Source organism: Mercenaria mercenaria, chromosome 18 (genome assembly GCF_021730395.1).
Source record: "Mercenaria mercenaria strain notata chromosome 18, MADL_Memer_1, whole genome shotgun sequence".
In the NCBI taxonomy this organism is placed as follows: Eukaryota; Metazoa; Mollusca; class Bivalvia; order Venerida; family Veneridae; genus Mercenaria; species Mercenaria mercenaria.
The window spans coordinates 11,255,014-11,274,378 of NC_069378.1; the positions used below are offsets into that span (position 1 = coordinate 11,255,014).

At 33.7% G+C, this 19,365-nt stretch overlaps 1 protein-coding gene across 2 annotated transcripts in view; it reads right to left on the reverse strand.

The window, feature by feature from the left end:
• Positions 1 to 19,365, reverse strand: part of LOC123538917 (uncharacterized) — a 163,810-nt gene that overhangs the window by 126,563 nt on the left and 17,882 nt on the right. The window contains exons 3-7 of one of the 2 annotated variants that reach the window (XM_053530616.1): positions 15,312 to 15,350; positions 10,785 to 10,840; positions 8,915 to 8,946; positions 7,788 to 7,904; positions 2,206 to 2,500 (exon numbers count right to left, since the gene is read on the reverse strand). The exons of the other annotated variant lie outside the window; for it this stretch is intronic. Coding sequence (XP_053386591.1) covers positions 2,206 to 2,500; positions 7,788 to 7,904; positions 8,915 to 8,946; positions 10,785 to 10,840; positions 15,312 to 15,350 — 539 coding nt within the window. The remainder of the gene's footprint in view (positions 1 to 2,205; positions 2,501 to 7,787; positions 7,905 to 8,914; positions 8,947 to 10,784; positions 10,841 to 15,311; positions 15,351 to 19,365) is intronic. 2 annotated transcript variants of the gene reach the window in all.

Consider the following 19,365-nt stretch of genomic DNA (forward strand, 5'->3'; position numbering starts at 1 on the left):
TAAATCAAATTTTTAGTAATAGTTGAGACAGAGTGCAAGTGCACCAAAAGATTAACCTGAAATTCTAAGTAAAAATTGGAGATAATTCATGAAATAATGGTGCTAGAATTATAGACCTTGGGTTATATGATGTGAGTGATGATGCTGAATATAGAGAAAATGCATCAAAACTAACCTTATATTCTAAGTTCAAGAGGGCCATAATTCATGTAAAGAAGCTGGTAAAGTTATGGACCTTGTGTCATATGATGTGGGTTATAATGTAACGAAGTATAGTGGCCTGTGTACCTGAAGCTTTCTTTAAAACACAACACCATTATGACAGTTCTAACATTTTTATTTCTTACGAAGAGTAAAGCACAGTTACTTATAATGTTCAGTCGAATTCTAAAGATATAATCAATGTTCAATTAGCAGTTCTATCTACAACCCTGTTAATACAATTTCTTATCTATAAATATATTTCAGCCTAACAAAAAACAATGCTTATTGAGTTTCAGCTCATGAGAGCGGGACCATTTCCCTAGCCTGTCACCTGGGCTGCTCTCCATTTTGATCACAGAGTATATTGAGTTTATATAGGGTTATACAGTAAACACAGAGCAGACATATTATTTAACTTTCTGTTCGCTAAAGGATACATAGAAAAGAATTCACTGATGTGTACAACTTCAACTATCCTTAAGCTGCTGAAGATCTGACAATCTTGTCTGATTTTTATTATTCATGAAATGTAAAGTTTTTGTATGATTTTAACATCTTAAATCTCTGAGAGAAATATCCGAAATAAAATAAAGAATACAAAGAACCTAGCGATTACATTACAATAAGATGGGACAACTATTTTAAGTTTGAATCAATCAATTTAGTAGTTACTCAGACAGAATAAAGTCCACCAAAACTTTAACCTGATATTCTGAGTAAAAGTGGGAATAATTCATGAAATAGTGGTGTGAGAGTTATGGCCCTTGTGACATATGATGTGGGTGATCATGAGGAATAGCTATTTTTAACTAAGTTTGACACCGGGTCGAGTAGAACAGCTCTCCATACTTCGGATAGTCAACCTAAAGGCATGTAAAATATCTATAAAAGTTTAAAAGCATCTTTTCACAGGGAAGAGTATAACAGCTATATAACTAGGCAGCTGGAAATGTCAACAAATATCTGTCTAATAGTAGTTCTTGAAATGTTTAGTTTTTATCATGCTGTTTATTAACAAATATATCTTTCCTTACTTTCAAAAATTAACGGTATGATATAAAATTAATTTAAAAACCATTAATTACATAAAAAGTAATACATTCTACGTTTTGCATTTAATTTATCAAAAAGTCCCTTTTAAAATTAATCAATTTTAATTGTGTGTGTGTGTGTGTGTTCGGGTTTAACGTCTTTTTCAACAGTTTTTCAGTCATATAAACGACGGTGCCTACTTGTAGCAGTGAGCACAATGCCCAACTTTATAGTGCTGCCTCACTGGAATATCACACCGTAGACACGTGGCATGATACCCCACCTAGTCACATTATACTGACACCGGGCTGACCAGTCCTAGCACCATTTTTAATTGTAGTCACAATCGAACTTTAAAAAGATATTTCTTTTTTTTTCTAATTATTCCTCATAAATTGAAAATATATATGTATGAAGTACATATATGTAAGTGGACAACTTACTTCTTTGTATTGCTTGATGGTACGGCCGAAAGACCAAAGGTCGAACAAAGTAAATGCAGAACTAGACAATTTACAAGATTTCCCATTAATTAGATACCTGTTGACTATAAAGGTAATTGATATAGTCATGTCAGTATAAACAGGCTGAATGCGGGATAAGGGGCCTCCGTGGCCGAGTGGTTAAGGTCGCTGACTTCAAATCACTTGCCCCTCATCGATGTGGGTTCCAGCCTCACTCAGGGCCTTGAATTCTTCATGATAGGAAGCCATCCAGCTGGATTACGGAAGGTCGGTGTTTCCACCAGGTACCCGCTCGTGATGAAATTATGCACGAAGGGGCACATGGGGTATTCCTCAACCATCAGAGCTGGAAAGTCGCCATATGACCTATATTTGTATCGATGCAACGATAAACTCAACAAAATAAAGAATACGGGATAGAAAACAGAATTGCTTGATAACTGTCACATTTTCACATGAGGCCAAAATATATATTTGGTATGTTTTATGACAGAAATTGTCTTACCGTTGACGTTATCAATGGAGCTGTAGCATTGGCGCCTGTCTGACTGACTTGATTATGTGAAACGTTTTCTCGTGATATTTGGAGCCCTTTCTTTTTAATCAAGTAAGATAGATATGGCGACTGTGTATGCTTTGACTCGCCAGACAGAAATGCAATAAAGTCAGAGGCTCGCGATTCTATATAAAAATGAATTAATCCATCAGCAACTAACTGTTCAACTGTTTCAAATCTTTTGTCACCTACAAAATACAGTCCGTCATAGTATAACTTGTAGTTCCTTGTATCATTATCAAACCTGAAAAAAAAACACTAATGTTACTGTCAACTTTTTCATCATGTTCCTTACTAGCAGAGATCGGAAGGATTTCCTTGCGTATTTAAAAATGAATAGTAATATCCCTGCCTACCAACCTGTTTCAGATTTTCAAATTTAATGAGCTTTCTAAAGTCTTATTTAAAAGTAACCATCCCAATTGTTTTTGCACTTCTGAATAAGTATTATTTAAAGTATTAATTTAGAAATGATCCTGTGAACATTTTGGAAATGTATAAAATGTGTTACTTAACAAATTTTATGTATTGGCTGCTGTCTTCGAAATGTATAGCTCGTTATTGTGTATCTCGGGCTTAATTTTGTTACACAATACTTGTACACCAAACATTAAACAGCTAATTTTCCAAACTTCCTTGTACTTTATTATTCGGAAATATTCCAGGAAGATGCGGGGCTAAAGGAAAGAAAAACGCCCATGATATCATATTTTTAGGTGTTATATTACATGACATAGTATTAACTTAAAAATATGTTTTCTATGACACATAGATGTTTTTTTTACAAAAAAGGTAATAGCTCTTGTTTCACATTAAACCAGCTATCCATATATCTATTACTGTTTGCTAAAGACGCCGTTATTTTCATAAAGGCGGCGACATAGCAAGAAATTTCATTAAACAAGTTAAACGATTTTTGTACTAAATGGAAATTTAAGATGAATGGCTTTAAGAATTGTGGTATGATAAATGTAAAATGTGACCTCAACTAAAACATTAGCAGGTAAAGCTTTAAAAGCTATGGGTCATTATTCTCTTTAACAAAAGAACTAGAAGTTTCTGTAAACATTATGCTAAATTTATTTGAGCCACGCCATGGGAAAACCAACACAGTGGGTTTGCGACCAGCATGGATCCAGACCAGCAAGCGCATCCGCGCAGTCTGGTCAGGATCCATGCTGTTCGCAAATGGTTTCTCTAATTGTAATAGGCTTTTAAAGCGAACAGCATGGATCCTGACCAGACTGCGCAGGCTGGTCTGGATCCATGTTGGTTTTCCCATGGCACGACTCATTTGATTCATATGTATATTGAATTATTTTTGTGATATATTGGATTTTGATAGAGCGGAAAATATCAACGAAAGCATAGAAAATATATGAAATGGATACTAAATTTTAACATGTCTACATCAAATTCAACAATATATGGGGAATGAGTAGATTTCCACTTTATGTCTATGGACGGGTTAGAATTGTGAAACATTTTTAAAGTTATATGCTGGAAAGAAGAATTATTGTATTTTATCGAGTACTATGAATAATGCTTTATGACATAATGCTGAAAAAGTAATACTGTTAATTGGGCATCTAAAGTTGGGGATTTATTACAAAACGCAGGTTTTCTTTAAGTACATTGTATTGACTTTTCCGTCTTAATAAATATTTTTATGTTTGTACCTGACTTTCTCAGAAGACTTACAGACATGTTTGTAAATAACTAGAGACAAGATATTTGTTCAAGATCTTCTTTGTTTCTATATATTGAGTTAAAGATGATTTGAAAATGCCTGAATATATTACCAAAATGAATTGCATATGTTGAGAAATATTCTAGCTAAACTACTAGCTTTCTGTTGAAACAGGTAGATATAGAAATATAGACGGAAACCAAACAGAAAATGTACAATTTGTCAATGAAATGATACTGAAGAAGAATATCAATTTCTGTTAATAATATGTCTAACTTTTGCTTTAACAAATAAGAAAAATCAACAACAACACGTGTAGCGTTTGTTCAAAGATAATTATTAACTTCCAACGTTTCGGCGTTAAGCCTTCCTCAGGGAAGAATAACAATAAAAACAACGGACGTGACGTCGTTAAACAACGTCGCGTAAAAAGGCGGTAAAATGTTTACAAAGTTTAGATCTACATTATTTACAATGTTAAATAAATTAAAAATAACGTTCCTTTAAACGGATTTAACGAACATACCGAGTAAATTGTCGGATAGTGTTTATACAAAATTTCCTATACTTATGTATATAAAAAACAGAAATAGGAAAAAAACAACGATATACTCGGCATTACATATCTATATATGTAGATCAATACAATTAGTTGATTGGTCAATTAATATCAAATAAAACTTTAGAATTTAAACCATCTGGATAGAGCGTTTTCAGTTTATGTATCCACACTGTTTCTTTGCAGAGACGATCAATGTCATTTCTTACAACATCAATAGGCATAAAAGAAAAGTCCTTTAAGCAATGATCTCGTAAATTGAAATGTGATGCAACCATTGAGGAAAAAGTAGGGTCAGTAAAACTATTAATATCAAATCGGTGACTGTTCATGCGTTTTGATACAGGTTGCGTAGTTTGTCCCACATACTGTTTGTCACATTTTTTGCAAGTAATCAAATAAATTACACAGTTACTTTTACAGTTTACGTTATGATGTAAACTGTATGCTTGACCAGTCATTTGACTGGTAAATTCTGAACCTGTTTCGATATTGGTACAATGCGAACATCGGCTACCATTACATCTCTGTGAGAGATAAAGTTTATCACTTTGCTTATTGAACTCTGAACTTATCAAATAGTCTTGTAAATTTTTCGGACGTCTATAGGCAACAACAGGTTTACAGTTCTCATAAACGGATTTAGTTGTAAAGCTTTTTGATAGGTTCAAAATACTCCAGTATTTATTAATAGTGTTACCAATACGTGGAAGTGCTGGATCATACACAATAGTAAAAGGAATTACACTATTTTTGTCCCCAACTTGAGTCTGTAAAGCTTCTTGCTGAGATATATTGACTACTTTTTGGAAGGCACGGTCTAACACATCATGTGGGTAACCTCTGTCAACGAAGAATTCACGAAGCTGTGATAATGCATGTTTGAACTTGTCATCATCTGATATTATACGTCTATAGCGTTTTGCTTGACTATACGGAATACCGTTTTTACATTGTTTGGGATGACATGATGTATAGTCCAGGTACTGGTGGTTATTAGTTTCTTTCACATATATGTTAGTTTCAACACATAAATTCTCTCCCTTGGATATATTTACATCTAGAAACGAGAGCGAATCTTGTGAAATAGTATGCGTAAACTTTATGTCAGGATGAAAACTGTTTAACTCTCTGATGAAAAGTTCTAGTTCTTCCAAGGAATGATCCCACACCATAAAAATATCATCCAGGAAACGCAGCCAAAGTGTCGGTTGTAGATCTCGATTTCTAAGGAAGTCTTGTTCAAATTTTCCCATAAATAACGATGCGTATGATGGTGCCATTGAGCTGCCCATCGCAGTACCCATTTTTTGGAGATAAAAATCTTCATCAAATTTGAAATAATTATTTTGCAGAACAAGTTTAATGAGGTTTGCGACATCGTCACATTTCAATCTTCCATGACAATTCTCGTCCAAAAAATATTTACATGCGTCTATTCCGTCGCTGTGCGGTATGTTTGTATATAGAGAAGAAACATCTAGTGTCACTAAATAAGTAGCCTTACTTTTGAATTTGAAACTTTTAATCTTTTCAATAAAGTCAGTTGTGTCTTTAATATAAGACGGTAAGTTTATCATGTGCGGTTTGAGTATATAATCAAGATATTTTGAAATGTTCTCCGTGGGCGAGCTGCATGCCGACACAATGGGTCGCCCGGGATAATTTAGCGGTAGATTGCTGTCGGGAGTCTTATGTATTTTCGGCAGCACGTAAAATACCGGAGTTCTAACAGACTCTGGAAACATGTCAAATTCCTTAGTTACATTACTATTTGTCTCTTCTGTACTTTCAATACATGTAGATATATTCTTAAGAATATTATCTTTAGGATCTTGTTTAAGTTTTTCATAATATTTACCATCACTAAGTTGCCTCAGAATCTCTTTCTTGTAATCCTCCGTGTTCATTATAACAATTGTATTAGATTTGTCAGCTTTCTTGATAACAATCGATTCATCTTGAGATAATTTTCTGAGCGAATCTAGTTCAGTTTTTGAAATATTACTATATCGTCTTTTCTTGTTACAATTCTGTAATATTTCTTCAGTAACAGCTGTTATATAAAAGTCTAAGTACATATCGCGACCAGCTGGAGGAGTAAAAGATGACTGAGATTTATTGTAGAATGGAAGACCATGATAATTATCTGTATCTGCATTGTTATCATCGCTCTCGCATTCGCTGTCATTTATTATTTTTGAAGCAAAATATTCCTTTAGACGAAGCCTGCGATTGAATTTAAAAATGTTTTCTGCTAATTTAAGCTTATCATGCGAGTTAGATTTCGGGCAAAATTTTAACCCCTTACCTAGAAGTATGTAGTCATCGTCTGTAAGATTTTTACTCGATAAGTTTAATACTGTCTCCTTTCCTTTCCGTATTTTCTGTAACCGCCGTTTCGTTTTTCTCCAGGATTTTTTGTCCGGAGCCCGGATGAAGCGCCTTTGTCGTTTTCTGCCGTGTCGGCCCTTCCCTCCAGCAGTGCTGCCACACTCGTAACTGCCTTCACTAGGTTCTGCACTGTCTCCTGCAGTGTTGTCCCGGCCTTCATGTCCTCCTGCAGTGTTGCCCCGGTTTTCACGGCCTCTGCGTAGGTTTTCTGTGGGCCCGGGGTTTTCATGTTTTTTGACATTTGATGAATAGATTCATCATTAGCTTTCGAAATCTGCTTGCTAGTTCTTCTGCCGAAAGTATTTTTGTTGGTTTTGGTTGATTTTGTTTCGGTCTTCTTTCCATTGCGTCTCCGTTTTGATGTGTTTTTTTTTTTTTTTTTTTTTTTTTTTTAACTTTTGCTTTAAAATACCTAGATATAACTATAGACACCCAAGTACGCTAAAACACACCCAGTTGTTAAACACTTCAAATGTGAAGGTATTGAACAAATTGACTTTGTACCGTAAAAAATCTCTAAATAAAGATCAAATGAATTACACTCTTATAGTAGTTTTATGTAATATTTTACCTCTATTTGTTATCTTTACATTTCTCTGAATATCATTTTGTTTGTATGTAACTATGAACTGTAAATTAAATTAGATCAACCATTTAATTTTGTTGGTGTTATTTATTTAATAAGTATAATTATTCTATAAACAAGCACGGGTACCTATTACTTTTACCTTAGACTTCGTAAAGTTACTTACTCTTAACCCTTGCCGATTCAGCGTATTGTCTTTCCAGATTAGTCATTTAATGATGAAATCTAACAAACACACATACAAAATACTTTTAAAATGCACTGAAGTTATATATCTGCCTTTCAACTTAAATAAGTTTTACCGTATTGTTAATGAGAATGCATTTGGTGCCCTATCACTTTTTCTGACTAGGTAACTGCCTTCACCTCCCTGAAACACTATGTCTTCTGCTTCATGACGTGATATTTGACCATGATACCTATAACAAAAGGCATCTTATAATACATTTTTTTTCTAAAGAGTTTCTATTAATTACACACTTAACAAAAACATTTGATGTCACGATTTAAACTGAAAACCCGACAGAAACGAAAACATTCGAAAACAGGACTGCTGGATACTAGTTAAAACAAACATTTTGCTAACTTAAACTAGTAAAATCTAGATGTTTTCATATTTATATTTCCATTTATCACCCCACCTCTGAATTTCTCCCTCGTGCTACATTGTTGAGCGGTTTCATAGGAAAGTCCGTATTCAGGGTATGTGTCAACAAATCTTTCCAAAGTGCAAAAGTGGTTTCTTTAGAAAACCCGTATTCGGGGTATGTGTCAACAAATTTTTTCAAAGTGCGAAAGGCTCTTTCAAATATATCTGAAGATATTTGAAATTCCGTATACAATATACTTTCCTCTTACAACTACAAACAGAGAATCATCTATAAAAGTTTCATATAGCACTGGCCAAGTACAATATATTGATTGTTAAAGTGCTATGAATGATCAAGAATGTAAATAGAAGTCAAAGCTTGCTTTTGAAAAAAGGTTTATGTCTCAAAATAAAATACAAACTTGTAATGGAAGAATGAATGGATATTTAATAACTGGACATGTGTTGTAAGACAGCTTAATATAAATTTCAGTTGCGTTCTGCATGCATTCTCATTATAATTAACGATGTCGGCCAGATTTTTAAAAATCTTTCAAGAGGATAAAATATGCAATGTAGACACGTAAAAGTCCCCTGTTTGACATTTGACTATGACCTAAGAACTCGACCTTAAACTAGCATGATCGAAAGTTGCATTTTGCACGTCCTCTCATTATTGTAAACATTTGTTGCACGTTTCGTTGAAAACCCATCTAGGGATTATTAAGAAACTGAACGACTAAGACTTGACAGACGGACACCTATACAGACCAAAACATTATGTTTCCTTCCACATTTGATAAGTTTGGGAGACATGATAAAAGTATTAGCGATACTTACTCATCCCCATAGTATTTTGGTTTGTCTGCAGGCTGAAATAGATAAAGATACTGAAATTACACATCACTGTTTAATTACTTCCTTTAGGTGCTTAGAGCTTATAAGACGTCGCTGTATGAAAGTATCATAATAGATATAAGAGGATGTTCAATTTAATGAAATTTACGTAATATGCAAAGTTCAACATTTTCATACAGGGGCGATCATGAAATTGTTATGAGTTTATTCAAAAAAGTGTAATTTAATACATTCTTATATTAAAAACGGTACATGTACATTAATTCAGTTAACGATTTTGTATTCAAACTGACTTATAAAACATTTTCAGACTAAATATTCACTGAGGAACTTATAAGATAATTCTTCTGACTTCACAATTGTTTATGTACATCTCTCATTGATACAGGACGGGGTTTTGCAAATGTAATACTATGTCGACTGAGTTTATTTGACTAAAGTTATACACTTTAAACGTCTATAAGAAGCTAATAATGGAAACATAATTGGGCGGGTACATTATTTAAATTGTGACAAAAGGACAGAATATAGATAAAATGTTCTGTAGGAATAAATGAAGACATAATTTAATTGTTATAATTGTAATTTAGAAAGTAGGAAGTTAAGAAGTTTATGGTTTAGCGCCTTTTTTCAACAGTAATTCAATCATGTAACGGTGGGCATTAACCTAACCAGTGTTCCCGGAATCTGTATCAGTACAAACATGTTCTCCACAAGTAACTGCCAATTTCCCAGCATGAATCAGGGGTGGAGGACGAATGATTTCAGACACAATGTCTTTTATCAAGGCGTCACGGAGAACATACGCCCCGCCCGGGGATCGAACTCACGGCCCTGCGATCCGTAGCTTTGCCCTACCTACTGAGATAAGCAGGCTGGTAGGTAAATAGGTAGGTAGATTTGTATGTGTCCTATAATACATGTACTACGCATGCACAAAAGTGAATAAAACTACATACGAATGTAAAGCAACAGCAATTTTGACATTGTTTTTGGATGGTTTAATTTGAATCTAGCCAAATAGAAATAAAAAATACTCTTGTTTCAAATTACCCGACGACCGTCATGTATTCATTACTCAACGCTTTAGATACTGCAATTTGTAATGGTATGTATCAAGTTCTTTGCTCAGTCATCAATTCTCTGTTAATTGTTTGTATCTAAGCTGATTTAGAGTCACAAGACGCTCAAATTCCAGAAGCTTTTCTGTCCTTCAGCTTGATAAATGATAAGCAGCTTTACATGAGACGCTTGTTGGAGGAGCATTAAATCAAATTCATTGTTATCATTGAAGCACTACGTCCGCTTTGTAAATGTTTGAAATTCAGTCAAGGTCTATTTAGAAGTTATTCTATCGGCAGTTTTTTTTCCAGACGTGAATATCTATGTTAATGTGAAATCGTCATTTAGAAAAGTCAGTTCTTTCAAATTCAAACACAAAACAGTATGACGACTAACATTTTGATATCACAGTCCATGTTTTGTAATTATCGAAACAAATGTTTGAAAGCATGTATATTTATCTGTGAGGAAATGAAAACACGTTAAAACACAACATGTACATTTCAAACAAGAACAAGAAGTTATGTAATAAAGTTATGTAAAAATATGTGGAAGGACATCGATTCGGCCTTGTCTGTAATTCCCTGTGGCTCTGGTTCAACATCGTATATCAACGTGAGTCTTAGCAGACAATTTTGATATATCTTATTTCTGAATATTTCTCCACAGACAAGTGATGTTTATGTTATATTGTGCTTTATGTATTCTGTGACTGTGGAACAAATGTACAATATCAATTGTTTTAATCCTGCTAAATCAAATATATGTTTATAAGTGTGATTGTACCAACCTCTAATTTACATATCATCTTCTTTGGTTTCGGGGCCTCTTTCTGTAGTTGGTATACTATCAAATAAAACAATAAAATTGTAAAACATTTTTATTTCTCATAAGAACTTTCTACATGAAAAAAAAGGTAAAAAATGTAGTTTGGAAGAACGAAAGCACACGGCATCTCAAACATAGCCAGAGCGCCATGCATCGCAAAGTAGGCCAACAACAAAAAAAAACACTGTAACGGAAAAAAAAACATAGCAGCCAGACTGCTTCAGAAATCCAAACACATTTTAGATGAACACACACGCACGCACGCACATACACAGCAAACAGACAGACAAGCAGGAAAAAACAACACAGTCTGGCACCGCCCAGGGACGGCCGGTGAGCAAAACAAAACTATTAGTGGCATCTAACATAGTAAAAGATGAGAAACGTTAATCCAAGGGAGTACGATGGGGTCCAACAGAAAGAAACACCAAAAACAAACAAAACAATATACGTAACATAAAATACGAAATTGACACAAAAAAAAACAAGCTGAAAATAAGGGCACCACCTTTGAACGGTCAGTATTAACCACAACATATTTACATATCAATCTTTTTTGTTTTTGTTTTTGTGTGGTACGTAATTATTTATCCATACCAATTACAAAAAATATCCGCCCATTGTTAAATAAGCACTTAAGCATAGAGAGTACTACACTTTTCCATAAATTTATTTAAGTATCAAACACTTTCGAGATTTTATTCAGGTAAACATTCTGACCAACTGTCATTAAGAATTGGGCTAAATATCTATAACCTAAAATAATTTAACAAACAATTGTGAATCTACATGTTCATTCAATCTGGTGGATAATGTATTTTAATCCCCTGTGTATCGCAACTAGAGTTGTGATAAAAGTGTGAAATGTTGTAGATCACTGAGATTTTATCACATTTTCATTTCTTAAACGTAATTATATTCCTGCGCAAAGTTAATAATTATATATATATTCCTTTATTTTTAAGCTATTTTAGTAATTTACAACGGTCTTTTTTATTAATATTCTGCTGTATAACTTAATAAGCAGTAAAAATAGTACAATAGAAACAGTACAGGAAAGACTATATTTTACGAAAGTCTGCATCAGTGTCAACAGTGTAAACTCATAGAAAAGCGAAAGAATAAAGAATTGTATTTATTAATATTTTATTTTTGTTATCAGGTGTATTTTTTTATCAATATTTACTTCCAGACATGACCCGAATGGCCGACAGGTCGGTATTTTGGAATCAGAACCGACCTATTTATTTAGAAGTATCCGAACTTAAATATGAGAAGTGGCATGCCGGTGAATCAATATCAATATGTGCGGAAACAAAAATATTTGAATAAATGTCCAATCACTAAAAAATGTTGGGTTTTTTACTGTACAAAAAGGACGTTCATTATATACGTAAAATATATAAACAACAACATTTTTTATCTGAATAAAATAAATTACTCTCTCCGCAATTTACTTCACTTTGGTACATGTAATGGGTGTAAATACTTAAGGATACTTAAACAGCTGTTAGAAAGCTTAATACACATTTTATTTGTTGCTGTTTAATCAAGTGAAGCGATGGAGTGCATTTTCAAACTATTGAATGCTCTTACTGTAATACGAATTAAGACGAAGTGGACTGCGGATGTATTTAAAATCTGGAATGTCAGATGACAAATATGTCAATATGGTGACCTATGTTGTAGATGGAAGTGTACACAATTAATCAGTAAACTCTTTCAATGGTGTTTTGCCACTGACCTTTCCACGGCGGTACCCCATTGTGTTTCTTATTTTGTTCTATTCATCTTTATTTTTTATATGTTTTATTTGGTGTATGCATTTGTATGTATAGGTCGACCACGTTTTATGAGCCGTGACTAATTAAAGCTGGCCAGTTATTTCGCCAAAAAGGGTAGGAACATATATGTAATACATGGTAAAGCGGAATAAGTTATCGATGAATGTAAACGAATGCATGGCACAAAGGATATGTCGATGGCTTAACAAACTTTCTTTTCGATGTTCGAGCCTTGGTAAGTTCACATTTTTTTAATCGTTTGTTTCAATAAACATTGCACGAGCAATTTTTGCAATTCATTGAATCGATTAGTAAATGATGTGTTAGGTCGTCACTAATACTTGCCGGTTAGTTTTAGTTACCGTGTAATGGCTTCAACACGTTACAAATATAGTGATAATTAAAAATATAGAAACAATGAAAAAAATAATTCAAACATTATTATTAAAATATATAAAATGGTTTTAAAAAGAGTCTTCAAAGATTCTTGACTAAAAAAAATGTATACTAGAGAAAAACTACGGCCGTAATCTGGGATTGAACTCGCACCTCGCGGTTTGTTATCATTACGCCCTACCAATTGCGACAGTGATATAATCAAGTTCATGGTAAACAAAACATACATATCAACTTACACTATATAGATTTTTCAGCCAGGTTTGAACTGAATATCGATATAACCTAATTGAAAAAGTGTATCAATTTTCAATATCCGTCACGGTCCAAACCACATGGTCGAACTATATATATTATGAATCATGCACACACATCTTGAGGGTAAATGTTTGCGGGCTGTGTTCTTGGAACAAGGCTTTTTGTACTGAATATTTATTGTTGTTATGACACGTGCAGTGTTAAGAGATGTTTTAGGAAGTATCAAAACATAATGTTGCACCACAGGTTAATTCATTGAATACTCAAATGCGTAACTATTTTTTTTAATATTATTTATTTTAACATTAAAATCGTACTAAATGTTGAAGAATGAAGTAAAGTTACTGACTTGGACGTGTTAAACGGTATGTCTTGTTTCGTTATTTGCTTCCAAAGGATCTTTTAATAGTTTTTATTAACTATCATAACAGCAGACTTTAAAAGCAATGATTTGGCTTGAATAAACTTTCTCTCTCAAATTGAAGGCTGGACATATTACGAACATTAGAATATGAGTTTTTTTCTGAAATATTTTTAAAACTCCAAATCAAGAAAAAAGGATGACCGCGTCGGAAATCGAACCCCGCACCACCGCGGAAATAATTAGACATTTTCCCGTCGTCGTAACCAATAGAGCTATAGCGGAATTAGTGAATTATTACTTTAAAATATAGATATTTATTATCGAAAGAGTTTACTTGAAGTAAAGCGTTACAAACGCTTTTCAATTTTGATCGTAAAACGTAGTAAAAACAGCAAATTATTGTGTTTTTCCGTAACATATACTGTGTCATGTTTGATTTTAAAAGCCTACTTAGAATTATAGCATTGATTTCTAGATATCTAAAAAAGAAATGTTTGTTGTCGAACGATCTGGAGCTGGAGCCCAGTACTTTTAAGTGCCGTGAAAGTCTCCACATACATGGACTCATTGTTATATTTCCTGGTCCTTTTGGATCATGAAGGGCATTCATTTTTACTTTAAATTAATATGATTCCGCTCAAGCCTTGTTAGGGGCGTGGTTGGTGTTGCATATTTCATTACCTCTCATGAAAAGAAATTCAATCAAACCTAGTTTAATGTTTCTTGGGTGCGTGCTATGCTTCCAAAGGTTCTTTCACAGACTACATTGTGTATAATGTAACATTTAAATGATAAAAGTTAGGTAGATTTTCCGGAAGCACAGAATACCCTTAACACAGCCACGGAGCCATACTTCGCAAAGTAGGCGCACATCAATGATGCTGTAACGAAACACAAAATATAGAAAAGGTAGGCTCGGGGAAAGGCGAAGAAAAAACGGTCGGGTGGTAGGGGGAAACTGTAAAAAAGCAAGGATGAATATTCAACAGGAAAGCCATGTTCCATAAACGCAGTCTCCATACACCGTAAACCACAGCAGCCCAGAACACACACGCAGCTAACATACACAGATAAACAAACGGACAAGCAAGAAAAACAACAAAATGGTGCACCGCCCAAGACACAAATACACATACACACACGCACACGCACACTACCACACAAGCAGGAAAAATACCAGCAGTTGAGCACCGCCCAAGAACGACCGGCGGCCAAAATTATGGTGGGCTATATAACTCACACATAGTAAAAGGATAATGCAAGGGGGAATGGGAGGCGATTGGGACAGGGGAGGGTGGAGGTAGAAAAGGAAAGAACCTCCAACAACAAACAAGACAAAATTCTAGACAGACAGAAAACAAATTGTAAATAGAGAACCGACCTGGAAAGTTAATTAACCTACATAAAAGGAAGTGGGGGTTTAAACGCGTTTATGGTATACCAACCTCGCACTTATCCTATTTTCAACAATTTAGACAAGAAATTGTAAATAAAATCATTTCCACGATTAATGACAAGATACTAGATCATATAAAAGTAAGACATAAAGATATGGTCAATCAAAGGTATGTTCACTTCGACCATGTTATCTCTCCTAACAAGAAACATTAAAATCACCAATACAAGTTTTATTTTCTACAGAAAAAATAAAATGTTGTTATGTGACAGTTTTAAAGATAATACTTACAGTATGTTTTCCATTCCTGTAGCTGGTTTTTACTTTTATCTGAAGAATACAGTATTCAAAATTATAAATAACACAACTAAAAATTACAGTAAAACTGTTTCATATTATGTATATGATATATGTATGGAAAGGTCAACTGTTCTGAATCTAATTATACCCTAAATGCAAACTCTCTATATATTCAGTTTGTCCTCGAGATCCAGTTAACTTTCAGAGAAAGCTTCTCTGGTCCCAATCACTTAAAAAGACTAAAATGTCAGTGTTGATGTGTGGGACATGAAAACAGAGATTTGAGAATATATGCTAATGCTGAACCAGTAAGAATGTGTAGTACAATTCGGGTGTGTATACAAAGCAGCATCGTAACTAATCCTGTTGGTTTAGTGGACTTGCACGACAGTTTAGGAATACACTAAGACAATAACAATAAAATGTTTTTCAGAATTATGATTCTGCATGAGGATGAATATAGAGTAATCCTAAACTGCGTCGTAACGTCATCACTGTCAAATACGTTAGAGGGAGATGTGCATCCTTCTCAAATATACCACCCCCACCCCTACATGCTCAATACACTATTGATGGTCTATGGACCATTTGCAAAAGAACACGTGACGTATAATCCTTGGTTCCTTTAAAGTAATTTCTGTACATTTATACAGTTTTATCATCCTGTAAGTAGGCTATTTATAGTTTTGCAGAATGAAACAAACATTGAGGCACCACATGGGGCATAGAATTTTATTCTATGCAGTTTGTAATACACGATGTATGTTGTTGGTTTTCTTTCCAGGAACTTTATCACAATAGAACTTACACTTTTAAAGTACATGCGTACATGTTGCAAAAATTTCTGCGAAATCGATTTTTTCATTCATAATTTTTACACTGTTCCGTTCCATTGCGCAAAGAATAACTATCCAACATGGTAATTATACTTTGCGACACGAAACGGAACAAGAAAATAACAGCTATTTTTACTTCTATCTAAAGCTTATGAAATACGAAAAAAATGTTCCAAGCTTGGAACTCCGGCATTTATCGCACAACAATACGAATTGTGTATTTATAGATTAAGGTTTTCTGATTTGTTGGGACTTCAAAATTACAGAATATACTGCTGATATAACACGAACACTTAATTGTAGAAAACTTTTGAGGAAAGCCTTTGCGTATATTTTTCTGTTGACGATCTGCACAAGAGACAACTGATTCGGGTATGGTAAAACAAAATTGTAATTGTCTTCACGTGAGGTGCCTTTCTTTTATTATAATGTTTTGATCTTTAATAAATATGTCTTATTACGACAGGATTTTATGATGTAAGAACTTTTTTGTCATAGGTATTTAATGGGCATTTATTAATCAAAATACAAAATATAATAACATGTTTGGGTTTCAATATTCGTTTAAAATAAACACTGAAAGATAGTTTAATCATATTTTATTGCATATAATTTTCATTTCTACATATATACATAACATACATAATAAATAATCATATATTGAAATGAAAAGAACAGCAAATGGATTGGACTTAAAGTTATGCCAACATCCTTCTAATGGCAACGTTTTGATAAATGGAAACATCCGTTTATCAAAAAAATAAAATTTGGAAAGATTTTGTAAGTAAGTACAGCTTGTCAATTATAATCGCATTTACTGCATTGAGTTTGATGCGCTCACTATTGTAATGTGAATATGGTTACAATTCTTATTTAGTTAAATGCACACACTGCAAAATGTTTTGAATGTCAATATTGCAGTACATAAACGTGTATAGATCAAATATTCAAGAAAAATGTTCCTTTGTGTTCCGCAAAATATCAATATCCCCTAGGATAATGATACTATGCGGAACGGAACAAGACTTTTTTATCAATGTGATTCATTTTATTATAGTATATACCTCCACGGACCAACGCTGCTGAAGCTTACGCTTGTTATCTTTTTTTCTTTAAACAGATTTATTGGCAACTTATTGAGAAAATACAAAAATATGGAAAACCTTTATGTCTGAACACTAGTTTATTAACAAACGGATTTAGTAATAAAGGTAACTGTCCGTTATTGTCGCGTTTCATGTATACAGATTGTTTAGCTTATTTTATTTCTTTATGTGAATATGGTAGGTTTACTTAAAAATGAATACGCTAATCATGATGCTAATGTCAGAATTACAGTCAGTATTGTGTACAAGCCAACTCTTCAACTCTGCTAAATATTGTTCCGTTAATCTTTGCAGAATCGAATGGAACAAGTTATTGTTTTTTTTTTGTTGTTGTTTTTTTTTTGTTGTTGTTTTTTTTGTTGTTGTTGTTGTTGTTTTACAATGTTAATCTTTTTCATCCTGGTCTATTTCTGGTACTTTCCGTATACATAAATAGTCATTCCTGATGCATAAACAAAATAGCACATAAAACATCTTATTTTTGGTTTCTTTCCAGGTGACGACTGACCATTTATTTTCTTTAGTGTTTATTGGCAACTTATAGATAAAAATACAAAAAAATGGAAACAGTAGGTGTATCAGCACGATATCATATGTTTCTGTCTCCATGTCCTAAGATTTTAAGGTTGATTTCAAGTATCCCTACACAACCTAATTTCGAACACAACATATATCCGAACACATGCATGTAATCAGGAAATGACGCAACACAATCGGCCATTTTGACAGGTCACGTGATTTTTTGTTTGTAAACACCCGGCGAAATGTCACGCAAATTTTAGATGTAGGGTGCTATGGCCCCTTTGAAATGGCCTGGAATGCGGCATGTCACCATTATTTGCGTGAATCAGGGGGGAAAGTCATCACAAGGTATGATGTGTGCCGTCTTGCATGTAAGGTATATGCCAGGACACTTACTGCCACTAATATACAGTCATCATTTAAAAGGTGTGGTATTTATCCTTTTAACCCAAATGTTGTTGAGGACTCTTCAGTTGCCCCTGCTACTACATTTCCAGTAACAGATTCTCAGGCTACATTGAAATCTGCACAAGATCTTAGCAAGTCAGCTGAAAGCTTCCTAGAGAAGAGAGTTGGTGAAATACTTAAAAATGTTCAAGTCTCCAAAGTAAGAAAAACACTCAGTAAGGGGGTTGAGGGAATGGCTACCACTGAAGACCATGTGCTTAAAAAAATAAAGGAACACAATGACAAAAATGATACAAATTCTAAATCTAAAAAAGCTGAAATGCAGTCAACATCATCAAAAGTTCACTCAAAAAGACCATCAGCCCCTAGTACTTCCAAATTACCTGCAAAAAGAAAGCATAAAGTTGTTATGTTAGAGGATGAATCATCGGATGGTAGTGACATAGAAGAATCAGAGAAATGTGCCATGTGTAAAAGTTTCCAGCCTGCAGATCTTGAGAAGTATCCTCATTTGATACAAGTAAACTGGGGCCAATGTGATAAATGTAATGGCTGGGTACATTTTCAATTTTGCAGTCCAGTTAGGGTTCTTAGAAGGGGAGACCCCTTCTATTGCCCAAAGTGTACCACTGAATAAAGCAAAATACAATGTAAATATGTAAAAAGTTAAAAAACACTAGATAATTGTTAAAACTGACTGTTCCTGTGTTTAACCAATTTGTTTTATTGATTGGATGCAAACCTTTTACCTGAAGTATACTTTTACAACATGTGCCATAAAGCGTTCGAAAAGAGGTTGGAAATCCACCTTGGAATGAGTTAAGCATCCGCCATTTTATCTAATGAAAACAATCAAAGTAGGTCATCATATAATGCAATACTTGTGTACTGATATAGTACTTAGAAATGTTAAATTGATGATGCATACGAATCAAATTTATTGCACACATACGTTCAGGTATTAAAGGAAAATCCTTTAGGTGTTCGAAATTAGGTTGTGCCGGGATATTATATTAATAAACTTTAAACATTAAAAAATGAAATGCATTTAACAAAATGATAAATATTTGAATTTAAATATATAGAATTATATATTGCAAATTAAAGCTTATCATTCTTTCAATATGCTAGAACTAAATCAAATAAATTTCAAGACGGATACACAAAGTATTA